General features: G+C 51.3%; 1 protein-coding gene across 6 annotated transcripts; it reads left to right on the forward strand.

The window, feature by feature from the left end:
• Window positions 1-279: 279 nt before the first annotated feature.
• On the forward strand, window positions 280-17,313 carry CAPN10 (calpain 10). Of its 6 annotated transcripts, XR_011973986.1 has the most exons (14): window positions 341-443; window positions 1,035-1,231; window positions 2,760-2,891; window positions 4,131-4,327; window positions 5,295-5,512; window positions 7,382-7,523; window positions 8,968-9,134; window positions 9,579-9,865; window positions 10,470-10,585; window positions 11,160-11,362; window positions 11,592-11,847; window positions 13,776-13,975; window positions 14,462-14,507; window positions 15,329-17,313. XR_011973986.1 is itself a non-coding variant. In XM_072640477.1 (13 exons), exons 2-13 carry the CDS (start codon window positions 1,088-1,090, stop codon window positions 15,356-15,358), a joined length of 2,022 nt encoding a protein of 673 aa, XP_072496578.1. In that variant the 5' UTR covers window positions 280-351; window positions 1,035-1,087; the 3' UTR covers window positions 15,359-17,313. The 6 variants fall into 6 exon arrangements, 5 of the variants coding, with proteins under 5 accessions (XP_072496578.1, XP_072496579.1, XP_072496577.1 ...); XM_072640477.1 differs by lacking the exon at window positions 10,470-10,585 and having other exon boundaries at window positions 280-351; XM_072640478.1 differs by lacking the exon at window positions 10,470-10,585 and having other exon boundaries at window positions 339-443; window positions 9,579-9,709.
• The last annotated feature ends 820 nt before the right edge of the window (window positions 17,314-18,133 follow it).

Below are 18,133 nucleotides of genomic sequence, written 5' to 3' on the forward strand. Positions count from 1 at the left end.
TGGCTGAGCGTTACCGGGGAGCGCACCGGAGGGGGCTCACCCCCCTCCAACCTCTAGAAGCCTGAGCCTTCCGGGGCCCCCAAACCAGGGGTGTGCGTGCCCAGTCTGGGGGAGGGTTACCGGCAGATAGCGACAGGGAAGAACAGGACTGCGGCTCTAGTGACCGCCGGCAGGGGGCGCTAAGCGCCTCCGACTAGAGGCTGCGGCGTCTGCGGCTGCGCGGAAGGTCTGCCCCCGCCTCGGAGGAAGTGGCACGCCATTCGCCGGGCGGGTCACGTGACACCGGCGGGCCGTTCTGGTTGGCTACGGAGAGATGGGGAGGTGGTTGCTGTGGAGACGGAGTGACCGGAGGTGGGTGACGGGCCGTCCGCGCTCGGGGCGGCGGCGGGGGCGCGTCCGGGAGCTGGAGCGCGAGTGGAAGTGGGCCGGGGGGCCGGGCGGAGGTGAGCGAGGGGCCGGGCGGTGGGCTCCGGCTGTTCTAGTGACTGGGGGGGTTGGGACCCTCCCCCTTCTGTCAGCCCCGCCCCTTGTCCCCCTCCCCCTCCTCCGGACCGACCCCCGCTTATCCCCTCCCCCTGGCTCCCCCGGCCATCCCCCCGACCCTTCCCCCTTCAGTGTGTTAGGCCCGCCCCCTCGTACCCCTCCCCCTTCCGTGCCTTAGCTCCCTCCCCTCCCCCTCTGCTCTGGCCTACCAGCTTCCTCTCTTCCTGGTCAGCCGTGGCCTCCCTCCCCCGCCTTTTCCAACGTCCCCACTGTCCCCCCACTTGGCATGACTCCCCCATGGGCGGACGCGGGTGTGGCCCGCCGAGCCTGTGCTGGTGCTGTCCTGCGGGAGGCCCCCCTCCTGCCTCAGTTTCCCGGGCTGTCAGAGGGGGGCGGGTGACCTGGGGTTTCCACGCGGCCCCCGGCGCATTTGATCCTGGTCCGGAATCAGGGCAGAGTCCCCTGTCCCGCGCGCCCAGGGCTGCCCAGCGCTGGGTGTTTTCGTTGTGGAAGACCCCAATGCAAACCGTGGTCCGACTTTTATGTTGCAGTTTAAGGGTGGAGACAAAGTTTTGGCAGCTGATGTTCCTTTGGGGTGCTGACCATGCCGGCGGATGGGAGGGAGTCACCCCCTGAGAGAGAGTTCTTCAAGGATGCCACATTCCCAGCCTGCGACTCTTCCCTCTTTTGTACCTTTTCCACTCCCCTGGCACAGTTCCGAGAAGATATCACCTGGCTGCGACCACAGGTGACCTTGGCGGGTTTACACGTTGACCAGCGTCCACAGTAGAATCTTATTTTCTATTTTGTGACACCCCTCCTTGCCCCAACCCCAATTCAGTTTAGCACACACTTTTATAGTGCCCACTAAGGTTCAGTCCAAGACACCATGGTAAAGCGCATTTTAATTATTTAATGTTTTGATTAAAAATAATTGCCCTTTTCAAATTGTAAACATCCTGCTGGGTCTGAAAGGACTCCTAAATGGAATTGCTGAAGCACTGTTTATATTTGAGTAATCAAGAAAGACCAGGAGAAGTGCCACAAAACTCAAGATGGGCAAAGGCCTACATTTTGTGGAGGAGCGACGCTAGACCCTGGGCCAGCAGTCATTTGGCATTCTTGACTCATGACTTGGATGAAGAGTCCAATGCTTAGTGTGGGGAAAAGCTTCCCAGCAATCCCAAAGCGGCCTGGACTACCTCTGGGTGGGGGACTCTCCCTCGAGGAGGTCTTCAGGTCAGGGTCATTGTAAAAATGAGGGCTGCTCAGGGATTGGTTGGCCTTGATGGTTTCTGAGGTCCTCTCACAAGATGCTGGGATTTAGGTGACTTGGATTGTTGGCAGGATAAAAGAAGGCAGGTGATAAAGTCAGGAGTCACGGACATCTCAGGTGCTGTAACATTATCTCTCCCAAGTTAAAGTTAAGAAGCATTTACTGAGCATCTGTGTGCCAGGTATTGGGCTAAGTGTAGGGGATATAAAGAAAGGGAGGGGAGCAGGCCCTGTTCTCAAGGAGCTCAGTCTCTTTCCAACCAAATTGTCAAACCCTTGAGAGCAGGGTAGTTGTTCAGTCTTTCAGGCACATCCAACCCTCCATGACCTCATTAGGATTTTCTTGGCAAAGATACTAGAATGGTCAGCCATTTCCTTCTCCAGCTCATTTTACAGATGAGGAAACTGAGGCAACCAGGATTAAGTGACTTGCCCAGGGTCAGATAACTAGTAAGTATCTAAGGCCCCATTTGAACTCTGAAAGGTGAGTGTGCCTGACTCCAGGCCTGGCACTCTGTCTCCTCACCACTATTGCCTATTTTTAGAGCATGGGAAGGGCCTAGGCTTGTGTGGTTCTATGCAGTGATCCATACGGTGTTGAGTGCCATTCCTTCTTTCTTTGGGCACCTACTCAGGGTGAAGGACCACAGGAAAACAATGTCATCATTGTTGATCTGTTTCCATTGGCACTGGCCTCAGTGCACATCACCCAGCAGGGATTAAATTGCCCAGAACCCAGGACCCTGGCATCCTCCATATTATGTTCTGTGGCCTCATTTCTCAGCCATTGGATTCGGGCCATGCCTTTCATTGATTTGGGTCCCTGCAGTCATTTGTTCTTCATCGTTACGTCCTGGGTTTGGTGTTGATCCTGAATGTGTGCCTAGTTGTTCTGTGAAGGTCTAGAGGTCAGAAATGACAGCTGTTTTCTTGGGAAAATTTGCCACAAAACCCTGCTGCCTAATTATGATCTAACTGGGCACGATTTTTCTTTATTTTAGGAAATTTGTTCCACTCCTCGATTGTTCCCAGATAACCCACAGGAAGGCCAGATAAAGCAAGGGATTCTGGGAGACTGCTGGTTCCTCTGTGCCTGTGCAGCCCTCCAGAAGAGCAAACATCTCCTCCATCAGGTAAGGGGGCTTCTCCCCTGCCCGTCCTTGCTGGAGCTGGGAAGCACAGGCTTCTTCTCTTCCTCGGTCCTCTGCTGCACCCAGGAAACCCCTGAGAAAGACAGTAAGGGAGTGGCAGCAGGAAGCTGGGGAAGAGGCCAGCGAAGTTCTTGCTGTTTCAGGTGCCTGTGCTGTAGCTGCTCAGGATGGTTAGTTGGAAGTGTGAGGACCTGCCAAGTGGTATCAGTCAGGGTGAGTTTAAAAGCAGAGACACAGACTGCCAGTTTCTCCTTTGCCAGCTGCAGGGGATGTACCTGGCTCACTGGCTTGATGGCATCCACTTGGTTTCTATGTGATTCTGACATCTCCAAGCTTTCCAGTGCCCTTGGTGATGAACTTAATGAACTTGAACAGAACTGTTCTATATATTTGAAAAATTCACCTGGGGGATATGTCCCTGCCCATGCTGTATCTCCTTGTGTGTTCAGGGGATTGTGGATGGCATGCAGAGGAGCCTCCTGGGATCACCTTAGTGGAGATTGCCTGTGGTCCCAGTCGAGTCAGCTCTGCAGGCACAGACAGGCTTGTGAGGATTTCAGAGGCATCCCAGAGCTTTGTATTTCTGTGTGCTTTATGTTTTCAGCAGTGTCCAGGAACAGTCATCCTGTCCCTCCCCACCCCCACCCCCAGATGTAGGGTCACATTATTGCCCAAGTCAACTGACAGGTAACCTGTGGACCAGACATTGGCATTCCAAAGCAGAGAGTGGTTAGGGTGTGGCAGCTCAGAGGGACTTGCCCACTAGAGTCTGAAGATATGTTTAGAAGTCAGTGAAAGTTATTTGATCTCAGTTCAGGGTAGAGGCTTGTTGGTGACAGAATGATTCTTGGCTGTTGGCTCACTTGATTTGACCCTGAAATCTTTGACTGAAAAGTCATTATCATTTTCATGGCATATTAAATGAATTTTCCAGTGCCCCAGGCAGTTCTTTAAGACCATAAGATACAGGTGCCCATCTACATAACTGGAGGGAATTTCCACACTGGGACTTCCCACTTTGCTGAAATCACAGCTTCAAACACCAACATTTTCTAAAATGAGAAATGAATTCATCTCTTTCTTAGCCTTAAGAAAATGTGTCTGGAATGGATGGTTGGTATATGGCAGGATCTGATAAAGAGTTATGTGTATGTTGCTTTTGCCAGGACACTTCTGTTTTCTCTGGCATGACTTCTCCTTGACTCCCTCTCTCTGTGGTAGGTGATTCCACCAGGACAGCCCAGCTGGCCAGATCTGGCATATCGTGGGTGTTTTACCTGTCGGGTGTGGCAGTTTGGACAGTGGGTAGAGGTGACCGTGGATGACCGCCTACCTTGCCTGGGGGGGCGACTGTGCTTTTCCCAGTGTCAGACAGAAGATGTGTTCTGGCTCCCCTTACTGGAAAAGGTGTATGCCAAGTATGTGTGCCAGCAACCAGGGCCTTGTTGGAAGGGGTGGGGGGGAGGAGACTGGAGCCTCCCTGGGCTGCCTTAGTTAGATGACCCTCTCCTCTGCTTGGCAGCCCAAGCTCATTTAGCTTCAAGGATCCTGGGGACCAGAGCTGATGTTGGGGGGTAATCCTGAAGGGAGGGCTGATGAGATTTCTCTCTGCATCTGTTATCCCTATCTCTTTGGGGGATGGAGTTTAGGACATAACCTCCCCAGAGAAAGGGTCAGCTTTCCTCTTGCTTTTCAGTTTCTCCAAACCACAGCAGCTTTTTGAACCACAGCACTGACCTGAAAGGGATATGTTCAGAGAAAGTTGCGTCTCCTTGCTTCTCATTATTGTGGACTCTTATTGGTTGGAATGGCTTTGGATGCCCAGGCCTAGTCCAGACGCTTTGTCAAACAGTGAAGATGAGTTTCAGTCCCATGGTAACAATTAGGACGACCAGAACTGATATTTGTATCATGCTTCATCTCATGTGAGCATTCATGAGTTTACAAGTCAGCTAAAGCAAGATGAACCCCCAGCCTCGCCTTCATTTTTGGCAAGGTTGGTTGTGTCAGAAACAAGCGTTTGTGCCTCATTCCTTAGACCAGATGGGCCTGCTCCCTGGGAAAGTGGGGTTTGACCTTGATGGAAACAGGACAGGTAGGAAGAGGGCTCATTTGAACATTGGTAAAGAGGTATCCAGAGAGAGACAGGACACAGCAGCTGAGTAGAATGGGACTAGAATATTGTCCGTTGCTGTGCCAAAAGCAAGAATGAGGTGAGATGTGAGGTGAGGCGAGGTGAGGTCAGGGGAAGCCAGGAGAGGGAACGAAGAGTCACCTGGTTGGAGAATGAGAGAGGAGGAGGAGGACTCGATGCCTTCCCCACGGTGGGAGTGGACTAGGGCCGAGATGCATGTTGTTGTCATCTTTGTCCTTGTGTTTTCCTAGGGTGTATGGGTCCTATGAACACTTGTGGGCAGGCCAGGTGGCGGATGCCTTGGTGGATCTAACTGGAGGTCTTGCGGAAAGGTGGAGCCTGAAGGCGCCAGGGAGAGTCAGGGACAAGCCGAGCACTCCCAGCAGCTTGGAGCAGAAGACCTTCCGGAAGCTGCTGCATCTCAAGGACCAGTGTGTGATAAGCTGCTCGGTGCTCAGCTCCAGGGAAGGTAATGTCCCCAGGCTCTAGCTGGGACACTGCCCATGGGGTGTCCCATCTGCCCGACCCCATCTGCCACAACCCCTCTCCTCTTCAGGGTTAGTTCCCTGAAGTCTTGGAGCTCTCACCAGCCCGCAAGACATTCAGAGCCCACTTTGGAACTTGCCTTGGCCTCCAGGCCTGACATTAGGATGAGACATCTCACCCTAACAGAAGGCTCTCTTCCCTAAGCTGGTTGCTTCATCTGATCCTGGATCCCCAATCTCAGAGTAGCTTTTTTTGCTGCCCCCACTGGAAATCAGAGAACAGGGAGGATTTATACTTGAAAGGCCTTGCCCCTACGCCACAGGTGTGTGCTTCTCCTCCAGGGCTCAGCCTCTTGAGTCATGTCATCAATTGCCTATAATCAGTTCAGAGAACAAACTTGACCTTTTCACTTGGGGAATTTCATAGTATAAACTATACACAAGCCAGGTGAGCCATGTTGGCGCTGAGCTGGCACAGGTCCTCTTGTGTTGTTGGATTCAGACCCCTTCCCAAAACAGTTACTGTTCTTCCTTCCAACTTGGCCTCTCTCAGTCTGTCCTGGGGCCTTCTTGGAGAAATGAAGTCTTTCCCTTTTGGGAGCTCCCCCACACCTGCCCCTCCAGGAAACCCCTCATTGGCATATTTCTTGGCCACTGCAGGCTCTTGGCTCCTTAGCCCACCTCTCTGAGCTGGGTACCTTTTTCACTCCCTGTTTTCACTTCCACCAGGTGCTCCCTCCCTGTCTTCTCTCTTCTATCTCCATCCTTGCTTCTTAGGGCTCTCTTTATTGGACTGCTCCCATCAGTGCCTTCCCAGGCACCAGTGGACCAATTTGTAAACTGCCAAAGTAAGATATAAGTGTGGATTCTTATTCTCACCATCTAAAGTGAAGTTAGGTGTTTTAACTCCTCCAAGGCTGGAGAGCCCTTCTCTTGCACTGCCTTCACCACAGCCATCTTCAGGAATTCCTCATCCACACAATTGTGTCTAGTATGTTCATGGTCTTGAGTTTTGCCTTGGAAGTTCCCTTTTGTCTTCCTTTACATATTTTAACACACTTGAAAACTCACATGTATGTATTTGCCCAGTGACTAGAAGTCACTCTCCCATCCATAATGACTTTGGATGGATTTTTGGCTACATAGTTAACCTCCTGAAGAAGAAATAAATAGTAGAGAAATGTCCCCAAATTACTCCTTTGCTTTGTTCCTGGGGAAGACATTTCTGGGAAGTGGCAGATGGCTAGGGATTCATGGGGGCATCTGGGTGGCATCACAATGCGCAGAGAGCCAGGCCCGGAGTCAGGAAGATTCATCTTCGTGAATTCAAATGTGACCTCAGACACTTCCTAGCTATGTGACCCTGCCCAGGTCACTTTACTCTGTTTGCCTTAGTTTCCTCATCTATAAAATGATCTAGAGAAGGAAATGGCAAACCACCCCAGTATCTTTGTAAAGGAAACCCCAAATGGATCACAAAGAGTCAGACATAACTATTTGACTAAAACAAGAAACAACAACGGGGACCCATTGGCTTTGCAGCCCTACCCTTGAGAGTTCCATGAAAAGACAGGAAACTAATTCTCATTGTACAGCAACAGGACTTGCATTTTTTAACTTTTAAAAAAGTCTCATTGAAGATTTCTTTATTGACATCCTCACTGCTTTGTGTGGCCCTCCCCAGAGTGAGTCTTTCCTTGTGACAAAGACAGAAAGCAGTAAAGTGAAGTTGACAGCACCTGGGCTGTGCCCATGGCATGTCCCACCAGTGCTCTCAAGGCAGTCATGTCATCAGGGCCAAGGATGGCTCCCCTTCAGGGCTGGCAGTGACTGTGCCATTCCTCTTCCTGCAGGTGCCAGTGAATTAGGGGAGTTTCATGCCTTCATCATCTCAGACATGCGGGAGCTCCACAGCAGTTCGGGCAGGGAGGTGCTATTGCTCCGGATTCTGAACCCATGGGGTCGGCGGTGCTGGCGAGGGCCGTGGAGAGAGGAGTGAGTGGCTTGGGCAAGGGCTATGGCCATCCCAGGAGTCACAGGGCACTGCACAAAGGAGCTTGGCCTTGGATTTTTGGAAGAGGTGGTGGGTGATTTTGAGAAGGGATAGCCAAGCGCTGAAGCCCTTGTGTGTGAGGTCTGGGGACATGAGTTTGGGTCTCCCACCTTTTGGTCCACATGGTCCTTACTGCTAGAGCTCTGCACATTTATTTGTCCCTTTATCATCTGCCACCAACAACCTTGTGAAGTCTTTAGTGCCTGTATGATTTCTGTTGTCCCCTAGATGGTTTGCCTAAGGCCCATGCTGGTGATACAGCCAGCCCTGGCACTTTGGTTGTCCCTCCTTTGCTCTGCAGGTGGTCACGTGGCCCCATACTAGAACTGCTCATAATCAGAGCTAGCATTTCTGCTGAGCACTTTTAGGTCTGCAGAGTTCTTTGTAAATATTATCTCATTTTATCCTTATGACAACTTATCTCCATTTCACATGGGGAAACAGAGGAATATAGAGCTGAAGTGATTTGTCCAGGGTCGCCCAGCTAGGAGGTAATTAAATATCCCTCTAGGGAATGGCCTGCAGATTGATGTATGCTGAAATTGGTTGGGTAGACAGAAGCCCAAGGGAGATTCTCTGCCAGAAATAGGCTTTCATGTATTGTAAGAGAATGAGCAGTGGGCCGGGACTTGGGCCATCTAAGTTCTCATCCTGGCTCATCCTTGAGCAAAAGAGTCCTAGATTTAGGGCTAGAGGGGGTTTGGAAGTCATCTGGTCCAGCGTCTGGATTTCAGTGATGTGGAAATGAAGGTCCAATATCTTCAGCACATTGAGGGAAGAGCCATGATGCCACCTCAACTCCTCGGATTCCAAAACTAGGGCTCTCACCACTGTAGCACTTTCCAGGATGTGTCCTCATCCATGAAATGAAAGGACTGAACCAGCTGATTGCTGAGAATCCTCCAAGCCCCTTTTGGTTGGTTAGCTCTGGATCAGTTTCTCTCCCCTGTGCACAGATCTGTGCCAGACTAGTCCTGCTGTGCAGGCTCTTGTTGATCCTAGAGGCCCCTCACTCTCTCCAAACCCCCAGCTTACCCACCTGCCAGATGTTTGGCCTTCCCAGGTGGCTCCTTCCTGTCATATTCAGCATCTTAACCCCTTTGCTAGGAAGAAAGCAGCAGGTTGGCTCTTAGAGATGCTGGAGAGGTGTAGTGCTAAGGAGGGTCAGGACAGGCCCAGGATGTGAGAAGGACTTGGGGACCCAGACATAAAAGTTGCCAGATTCTGGGAACTCCCAGGACGTGGAGGAAGAGGAACTTTCTTGAGGAAGATGTTAGTTTTCCCTCTTTGCTGTTCATGGGCATGTTGGTTGACATGGACCCCACCTTGGTGAATGGACCATCTCTTCTGCCCTCAGACTCATTTAGGTTGGGTTTCTTCTTCTAGGGGTGAAGGGTGGAGCCAGTTAGACCCAAGAGATGCTTCAGAACTCTTGTCCCAGCTCCAGGAAGGGGAATTTTGGGTTGAAGAGGAGGAGTTTATTAGGGAGTTTGATGAGATCACCATCAGCTACCCAATCACAGAGGAGGGCCACCTGCAGAGCCTCTATACTGGTAAGTGGGGAGTCTGGGACAGGCTCGCTTCAGGCGGAAGGGGCTGTCAGGCCCAGGGCCCCAAGGAGGCAGCATTGGTCACCTTACCTCAGAGTGGCATCACTTCAGAGTGGCCTCACAGATGTACTTTCTGGGCCTCAGGAGCTTGTGAAAGCAACTCCTAGGCTATCTTGGTTTCCCCATGGCATTTTTGTAGGACCCTGAGCAGGTCCAGGTTCACCTTCCCTTCTGGGCCTCCACTTTTCTCCTGTAACGCAGAAAGATTCTTCTCCGTTAGGGAAGAATGAGATTGCCTCACACTCCTTGGGGAACACAGCCCTTATTTGTGCCATTAGTGCAGCTTCCAGCTTTAACTGATCGTTTCCCCTTGAGCACAAAGAGAAAGCAGGGGTGGAGCAGCGTCATTTCCCTCACGATGACAAGCTCTGCATGTTTTTGTCCTAGCAAAGGTGTTACGTCACTCTCAGAAGCTGCCTGGGGCCTGGGTCAAAGGGCAGTCTGCAGGAGGTTGCCGAAACAACAGCAGTTTCCCGAGCAATCCCAAATTCTGGCTGCGGGTCTTGGAACCAAGTGAGGTATGCATTGCCCTCCTGCAGAGACCCCGAATGTGCCAGGCTGACTGGGCAGGCAGGATCCTGGCCCCACCTGCAATCAGAAGCAGCAGACCAGCCCTGAGCCCGAAGGGCCTCCCAGGGAAGGATTACCAAGCAGTGGGACTGCACGTGTGGAAGGTAACAGCCAAACAGGAGAGAAACAAGGGGAAGAGCCAGAGGCCTTTTGCTGAGGAAACTGCTGTGTCCTGCCTGAGCAGCTTCCAGCAGCCTTGACAGATTGATGGTGGGATGGGGGATACCACTGGGAACTCACCAAAGACAGTCTGGGCTGACGGTCCCAAATCTGAAATGTTAGGCTATAGGCTTTTATTATCTCTGTGCCACCTGGCATGTTTCCAGGTGGCTTTCCCTGACTGGTGGCACTCCGAAAATTAAAATGCTTCCAGCCTGCCCAAAGGAGGAGAGGAAGTAATAATAATTGTGAAAAGTAGTTCTGTAAAACATTCCAAAACCTAATAGAAATGATGTCAGTCTGATGTGCTGTCCAGAGTGTCCTATCCTGTGTCCGCAGATGAGATGTAAGCATCACATCAGCATCACCAGGCACAGCCCTGCCACTCAGCTGCCTCCGGAGACACCTGATGTGGCACCTCTGAAGGGGAGGGGCTAGCGAGAAGACAGTGGGACCTATGGGGGCAGAGGCTATAGGGGGAAGGTTTTGGGTGGGAAGGGGTTGTCTGGGTTGGGTTTAAAACAGTTGCCATTGGATCTCACTTCTCAGGTGGCAGAGTTAATGCTGATGCTTGTTGGGGGACTGGAATCTATAAGTCATGACCCTCTTCCCCCTTTCTGTGGGTCAGTCAGGTTTCTGGGCACCCCAGCAGGTACTCATACTAGGTTGGTTTCCTTTCTACAGCTCCTATACTCTTCTCACTTTGTGTTTGAGCGAGGGGAGGGAAAAGAGGGCCATCCCTGAGGTCACCTGATGGATGGCAAAGAGGAGCCTTCAGTTATGCTTGGCAAACCTCCAGGCACCTAAAGCTACCCTTTGGACCTGGCTGTCTCTAGGGCTCCATTGTCTTTGTGAAAATAACAAGAAAGGAAGGGGAGGGATCCCAAGGAGTGAGTGGTGGTAAATTATTTCCCAGCACCTCTCTGTCTAGCTTCATTTCCTCTCACCTGAGCCCAGAAATCCAGACAGTACATACTCAGGCCGTGGGGTGTCTGAATTGCTCATCGTCCTCATACAGCATCAGCCATGGGAGCTGCCTAGGGTCAGGGGAGGAGGGGGGGGGCTGGCAGGAAATCAGGCAAGGTGTGTGCTCCAATCCTAACTGCCCAATTGAATGAAATGACCCGGGTCCCTTGGTATTTTCAGGTGACTTCCTGAGAAAGGAAGCAAAGGAAGGCCCCACTGCAGAGGGTGGGGGCTGAGCAGGGCTGAATTTTTCTCTTTAATCATATCCAACAGGTGGAGAAGAAGCGGGTCAATCTCCCCGGGGTCCTGTCTGCCCCACCTGTGGCAGGCACTGCCTGCCATGCATATGACCGGGAAGTCCACCTGCGCTGCACCTTCTCTCCTGGTTACTACCTGGTGGTCCCCAGCACCTTCCTGAAGGATGCTGCTGGGCACTTCCTGCTGCGAGTGTTTTCCAGTGGCAGGATATCTCTCAGGTGAGAGAGGAGCAGGGGGAGGGCTCCCCTTCTTGGCCTCAGCACCCTTAGCTAGACAGGGAGGTGAACAGAGGAGCAGCTTTCCTGGGGTCTCTGACAGGCCACTTGCTTTCTTTGTCCGTACTCCCTCTCAGTTGTGCTCCAAGCAGCCAAGGAAGACCCCCCCCCCCAAAAGCTCCCCCTCCTTGGTTCTCATGCTTCTCCCCTTCTGTCCTCTCTCACTGGGCAGTGAAATCAAGCCAGCCTCCAGTAGTGCCTCCCCATGTGAAGACTTTTCTGCTGGGGAGTGGGAGACAGTGCAGCTGAAGGGCTGCTGGAGAAATGGGCACACTGCGGGGGGCAGCAGGAACTTCCCATCATATCCCAGTAATCCCTGCTTCCCTCTCTCTGTCCCCCTGGGCACGGGCCCCCGAAGCATCCGAGTCACCTTGCGCCAGCACTGCCAGGACACTAAGTGTCACCCAATTGGCTTCCACATTTTCCAGGTATGCTTTCTGTTTTCTGGGGGACCCTGGGGTTTTTATGTCTGTTAGGCTTGCTCCGTGTATGGCCCAGGGTCTCTGACTTAGGGTGCTATGGCAGAAGAGAGAGGAATGCTCATTAGAGAAGGGTGAGTTTTGCTGTCTGGGGTGAAGGCCCAACTTGACCTGTGAAAAGTCATCCCATAGTTTTGTGGGGGCAGACTCCCCAGAGAACCCCAGAGGGGCCCAGGAATTTGGGAGAATTCTCTGTGATCCCTGCAGGTTAGGATTTCCCAGCCATGGCTATTGTGACTGGCTTGGAGTCAGGGGGATGAATACCCTGGGGCAAGTCACTCAGCAGAAGATTCCTCACTTAGTTCTGGGATTCCTGGCTGGCTTGCCATTAGAGTGCCCAGGGTTCTGGGGAAGACCAGGCTTCTGTGGGTTATCCTTAGCCAGTCTGGGATTCTGAGTCTGGCTCAGCCAGGTTGTGGGCCTCTGCTTGGAAGCCTCTCTGGCCCTTCCCCTTGCCCTCCATGGGTCTGAATTCCAGGGGTCCTCTGGGCCATTCCTCTCCATGTTTGCCAGACTTTATCCTGAGCATCCTGCCTTGGCCAAGCAGCACTCCCTCCCACAAAGCTAAATTGTTTTTTGGTTTAAGGCTCATAGGAGACAATTGTTTGCTCTGATGGTTCTAGATACTTCATATTTTCCCATTTGAAACTCAGAACTTCTTCCCTTATACTTCTGGCCTTGGTATTTGAGAAGTACTGAGTACTGGCTAGTACTGAGAAGAGCATGCTAGATTTGGAGGCAGCCAGAAAACCTGGATTCAAATTCTGGCTCTGATACCACCTGACTGACCTTGGGCAAGTCACTCTTGTCTGGGCTTCATTTTCTCAGTAACAATGGTCAGCAGAGAGCCAGGAGCCCAGAGACGCTCTAGGGATGTTTATAGCCTGCCCACCTGGCCTTTGCACAGACCCCAGGCCGGGAGCACCATTCCTCCTCCCCTCTGCCTCATAGAATTGCTCAGACATCCCCTTCCACATGAAATATCTCCTGATGCCTGCACTCCTAGGCCCCCCATCAAGAGTCAGCAGCCTGAGGAAGAGACAGCTGCTTTTTGTCGTGGTATCCCCAATGCCAGAGACAAAGTAGATGCTTCTTAAATCTTTGCTTGCCAGTGAACACTCTTTGTGTGCTTGGGGATAGAGAATAGGGAAAAGATAGACAAGGCCCTTAAGGATGTTCTGAATCTGACCAGGGAAACAAAATCCATCGACACTGGGCCCAAGGAGGAGCAGATGCACAAAGTGATATCATCTTTACCTAGAACTGTGGCCTGTCCAGCCTCTCACTATCCCACACAATCAACTGGTGCTTTCATGTTGGTATATTACACTGATAGAGAACACTCCTAACGTTAATCACCTCTGGGGCCTGTGGATCTGGTTCAGTGATCTCTGTGCCCCACATTCATCAGGCGATGCCCTGCAGGCAGATGGGGGGGAGGGATGTGAAAGTCAGGGCTGGAGATACAGATTTGGAAGTCCTCTGCCTCAAAAAGATAAGAAGTGAGCCCTTCACCCTAGAAGGTCCACCCATGTCTCCTGCAGGCCTCCCTGAGAGCCTGAGCATTTTGAAGAAGCAAATCCTATTCTGCATCTATGGCAACAGTCAGCTCCTGGGCTGATCCTGCGCCTTCCTGTTGGGTCCGAGGGGTTTGGTGAGCACAGGGAAAGGAACCCTGATAAAGCTTAGGGATAAGGAAGGCTTCAGGTCCCACCAAGCTTCAGCTGGAAGCAGTTTATACAAAACCACCTCCCAGGTGCATTTCAGACCCAAGTGATGCAGTGGCTATTTTTTGAATAGCAGACCCACTGTCATAAAATTCCTCCCACAGAGGAGTTTAACCTAGCGGTGGCTGCCTTCTCTCTGCCTCTCCTTAGATGCCAGAAGGGGGCTGGCCTCCAGATGCTTCCTCCCTTCTCCAGCTTGAGCCCTTGCTCAGCTGCGTGCCTCACCGCTACGCGCAGGAAGTAAGCCACCTGTGTCGACTCTCTTCGGGCAGCTACAAGATCGTGCCCTCCACCTACCTGCCTGATACAGAGGGAGACTTCACCATCATCATAGCAACCCAGATAGACAGGTACCTGTGCCTGAGGCAGCCCGCCCTCCCTCTTCTCATGACCTGCTCCCTCCTGAGCGGCCCCACCCTCGGTCTTCTCTATTCCCCTCACCTCATGGAGTCAGGGGACTCTGGCATGGTCCTCAGGGCTTGCCAGCGAAGGACAAGCTCTGGCAGACAATCCCAAATGAGAAAGGCTCCAAGTGTGGGTCCATGAAAGGTGGGATACTGTTTGAGGACTGTCATGTCATGCCTGACTTCAGTCTGAGCCTCAGTGAGCCTAGAGGACTCATTTGGGGGCTGCAGAAGACCAGCCCTATAGATAGGTGAGGTATCAGAGCAGAAAGGGAGGCCCATAGTATCAGGCCCAGCCCCAGCCAAGTGCCACAATGCAGCTCCCCTGAAACTACATCCTACGAGCCTGCACGTTACTTCTGCAGGGATCTGCATTGTGTGGGGAATGTGGGGCCACCTCCTGACCAACCTTTCCCTCCCATCCCTTTGTAGGAGGCCTATTCGGAGCCAGGAGACATTGGGGCAGCTCCTGCAGGAGGTAGGTATCCTAACAAGGGGGATTCTGGGAAGGGGTGGGGCCTTGATGGTGATCTTGCTGCAAATGGAGCCTCACGCAGATGACACATTGTTTCTGGGCTAACTGAGCCTTACAGTTACATTTGCAAGGAGACATGACTTTAGAAAGAGCTGCAGGAATCAGAAGTTGTCCTGATCATGGATGCTGCCACCCAGGCACATGCTAAAAGGGAAAAGGTGCTGATGGCCAGGTCACCTGGAGAAGCAGAAAGCTGCCAGTCATCAGACCATTAATTATCTTGGGCCACAATGCCACTGTGGGTACCACTGTGAGATGTGGCCTCATAAATGCTGATCCCCGGGGAGGGATAGTGGTCATTGCTGGTTGCCCAGTCCACTGGTCACCTAGGTTGGTCAGGGCATAGAAGAGAATATGGATCCAGGTCTTTGTGTCTGGGTCACAGGCGCCACTGTGGCACAGAGATGGAGGAGCCCAGCTGGCATTGGTTTCCTTCTCCCCAGGGATTTAATGCCTCCCAGCTGAATTTCAGTTTGTGTTTCCTGAGGCCCCTCGTAGGTATTTCCCAAATCTACATCTTCCTCTTCCTGCAGTCTGCACCCTAGGGTGAGCTGAGGGCCTTGGCCCCTACCTTCACCCTGTTTGCCCACTTTGGGATAACGTGAAGAGTGGCAGAGCTGGAAAGGTCTGGGCGAGGGGGCAGGGTTCTGCTGATGCCGGCAGGGCTGTTACCTAATAAAAACAGGAGTGCAAGAAATTCCCTCAGCTTGGAGATCTGTAGAGTCCTTGACCCACTGACTCTGGGTGTTCTCTGTCTTTCGTAGGTCTCCTTCACAGCAGTAATGAAAAGGTAACTGGAAATATCCCAAGTGAGAGCATTCAGGTAATGAACATGGAGCCTTTTTGAGCTGGCCCAGGCTGCTCTCTGCCACGGCCATGGGTTGCCTAGAATTACCCTGGATCCAGGTCTTCTCATGGCAGAGTCAGGCCCAGTCACCTGCTGCCCCTCCCCAGGAGAAGCACCCACTCCCAGGTGCCCAAAACTGGACCCACTCACAGTCTATCTACCTCATCTCAGCTCCATGTTGCCGATTTTACAAGATGTTGACTTTATAGAAACCTCATTGCACTTGACTGTGAAAAGGTGAAGAGTAACATTGCCTCTCATAGAAAAACCTCAGGCTTGTGGGAAGCCAAGAAAGTTCCTCCCCTACCTCCCCCAAAGTGTCAGGGTTCAAACCTAGAGCTCACTGCCTGAGGTGGAAAAGTCCCTGGGAACTTGGGAAGAATATTGGATTGAGAACTGGATCTGTTCATTGATGATGCAATTAAGTACTGGAAAGGACCTCCTTTTCCAAATGAGGAAACAGACTCAGAAGTCTCATAAGTAGTAAAGCCAGGGCCTCCAGCCCCACATTCCATACGCCTTCCACTGCCCTCTCCTGTAATGGAATGAAAGCAGAAGGGCTTAGGGTTAGGCCAAGGATGGCTCCAGATCACAGCAGCTCAGACTGAGGGGCAGCAAGGAGGGAGTGGGTATACTGTGTGTTTAGCTACAGGAATGAGAGGAAGACTGAAGCAGGATAATGTGACCACTGCTGTCCAAGGCTGGGCCACGAATAATGGGCAGCACAGAGAAGGCACAGGGCGTCCAAACGTATTTCTGTTTTCTCTGTCAAGAAGTACCTTTGCACTAGAAAAGAGAAACAAAATGGTCAAAAGGGAGTTGAAACCCACAATGAATAAGGAAGCAGAAACAGGACCCTTGGCTTCCCAGTGAGTTCAGGTCACACAGCCCGGACAAGCTACCTCTTAGAGTTCTGAAAGAACGGCCGGTGTTGGACTTCTTGGAGAGCTTTTGGAGAACAGACCTGGAAAATGGAAACTGTCTGGATTTTCAAAATGGGGAACATGGTAGCATCGCCTTGGCATTTACTGTACAGGTGGCTTGTGAGCATTGGTCACTCAGAGCCTAAAGGACTTTATCAGAAACAGGTCATTCAGTTCAGCAAATATTAAGCACTCATTTTGTGCAGGACACTCTGCTGGACCCTGGGGATAAAAATACAATGAAACAGTCCCTGTTCTCAAGGAACTGACTTTTCTGTGGAGCCAAAGCACAGCTGAGTGCCTACCAGGTACTTGGAGGAGGAGAGAGATGTGAATAGCTGGGAGGGATGGAGAAGTGAATGAACCACTGAGCTTTGAGTGGAGCATTGGGTGGAAACTGAAGATTGATTTTGACTCATTATAAAGGAAAACTGCTTTGTGATAGGAGCTAGTCAGGAGTGCAGCAAGGTGCCCTGTCAGGTGGAGGATCCCCTCTCTCTGGAGGCCTTCACTTATACATGGCTTGTCACGATGTTGCAGAGGAGATTCCTGTTCAGGAATCAGCTGGATTGGATGACCCCAGGGGCCTCTTCCAGTGTTAAGATTAAATGAACCCAGTTATCAGCAAAGGTGATAGTCTGTTTTCGAGGACTTTTGACTTTCATTGGTATGGGTACCCACCCTGCAGATGGAGACTGCAACCCATCTCTGACATCATCTCACATAGTGACCTGAGGTGCAGAGAAGCTAAGGGCAGGCCCCTGAGTGTCAGCACAGAACCCAGGTCTTCCAGATTTCCAAGTCCAGCACTGTGTCCTCAATGTTGCACTGCCTCTCCTGATGTTTGCAATATTCTAAATCATCTGGTGAATTCAGAGAGATGCTCTAGCATCAGGAAGAAATGTATTATAAAACTGTTTCTTATTTGAAACATTTTTAAGATTGTAATTTTTTTAATAAACACATAATTAAAGAAACATTTGAAGTTGCCATGACTGTGCTGATTAGATGATTTACACATTTATTTTTACATGGTTTTAAAATACTTGTTTTTCAGTCATGTTCAACTCTTTATGACCCTATATGGGGGTTCCTTGGCAAAGATCCTGGAGTGGTTTGCCATTTCCTTCTCCAGCTCAATTTGCAGATGATGAAATGGAGGCAAACAAGGTTAAGTGACTTGGCCAGGATCACACAACCAGTAAGTGTCTGAAGCCAGATTTGAACTTAGGAAGGTGAATCTTCCTGACACTAGGCACAGTGCTCTGTGCACTATGGCGGCTCCTAGTTGCCAAAATGTGGCTAAGGTTAAATTCAAAATTTTGAGTTCAAACGTAGCCATAAGATAATAAATAAGAAAGTTCTTCATGGGAGCGTGTTGTGGGCTTGGTGGGTTACTGGGATCAGTCTTTCTGTACAGAGATATGTTCTTCCACATATCTGCCTCTGAGAATTAACTCAAGCTTATTAAGTGCCTACTGTGTGCCAGACATATGAGGACAAAAATGAAAGACACTTCCCTTAAGCACGTGGGCATGGAAGAGCAAATAGAATTTAATTTCAGTGACAGAGGATTGAAGAGCGCTTATGGCCTGTAGAAGGGGGCTGAGGCTTAGGAGTGACCTTGTGCAGGATTTGGCCCTTGAGCCCCATTGAAGGGAGCCAGGGATTCCAATGGGCAAAACTGGCCTTGGAATGGCCCAGCTGTCCCACAACGACTTTAGTAATGGTTACAACAACAAAACCCCAAGGAGAACCATACAGTAACAATCCAGATCTTCACAAAAAGACAGCCTGGC

The sequence above is a fragment of the Notamacropus eugenii genome, chromosome 2, assembly GCF_028372415.1.
Source record: "Notamacropus eugenii isolate mMacEug1 chromosome 2, mMacEug1.pri_v2, whole genome shotgun sequence".
In the NCBI taxonomy this organism is placed as follows: Eukaryota; Metazoa; Chordata; class Mammalia; order Diprotodontia; family Macropodidae; genus Notamacropus; species Notamacropus eugenii.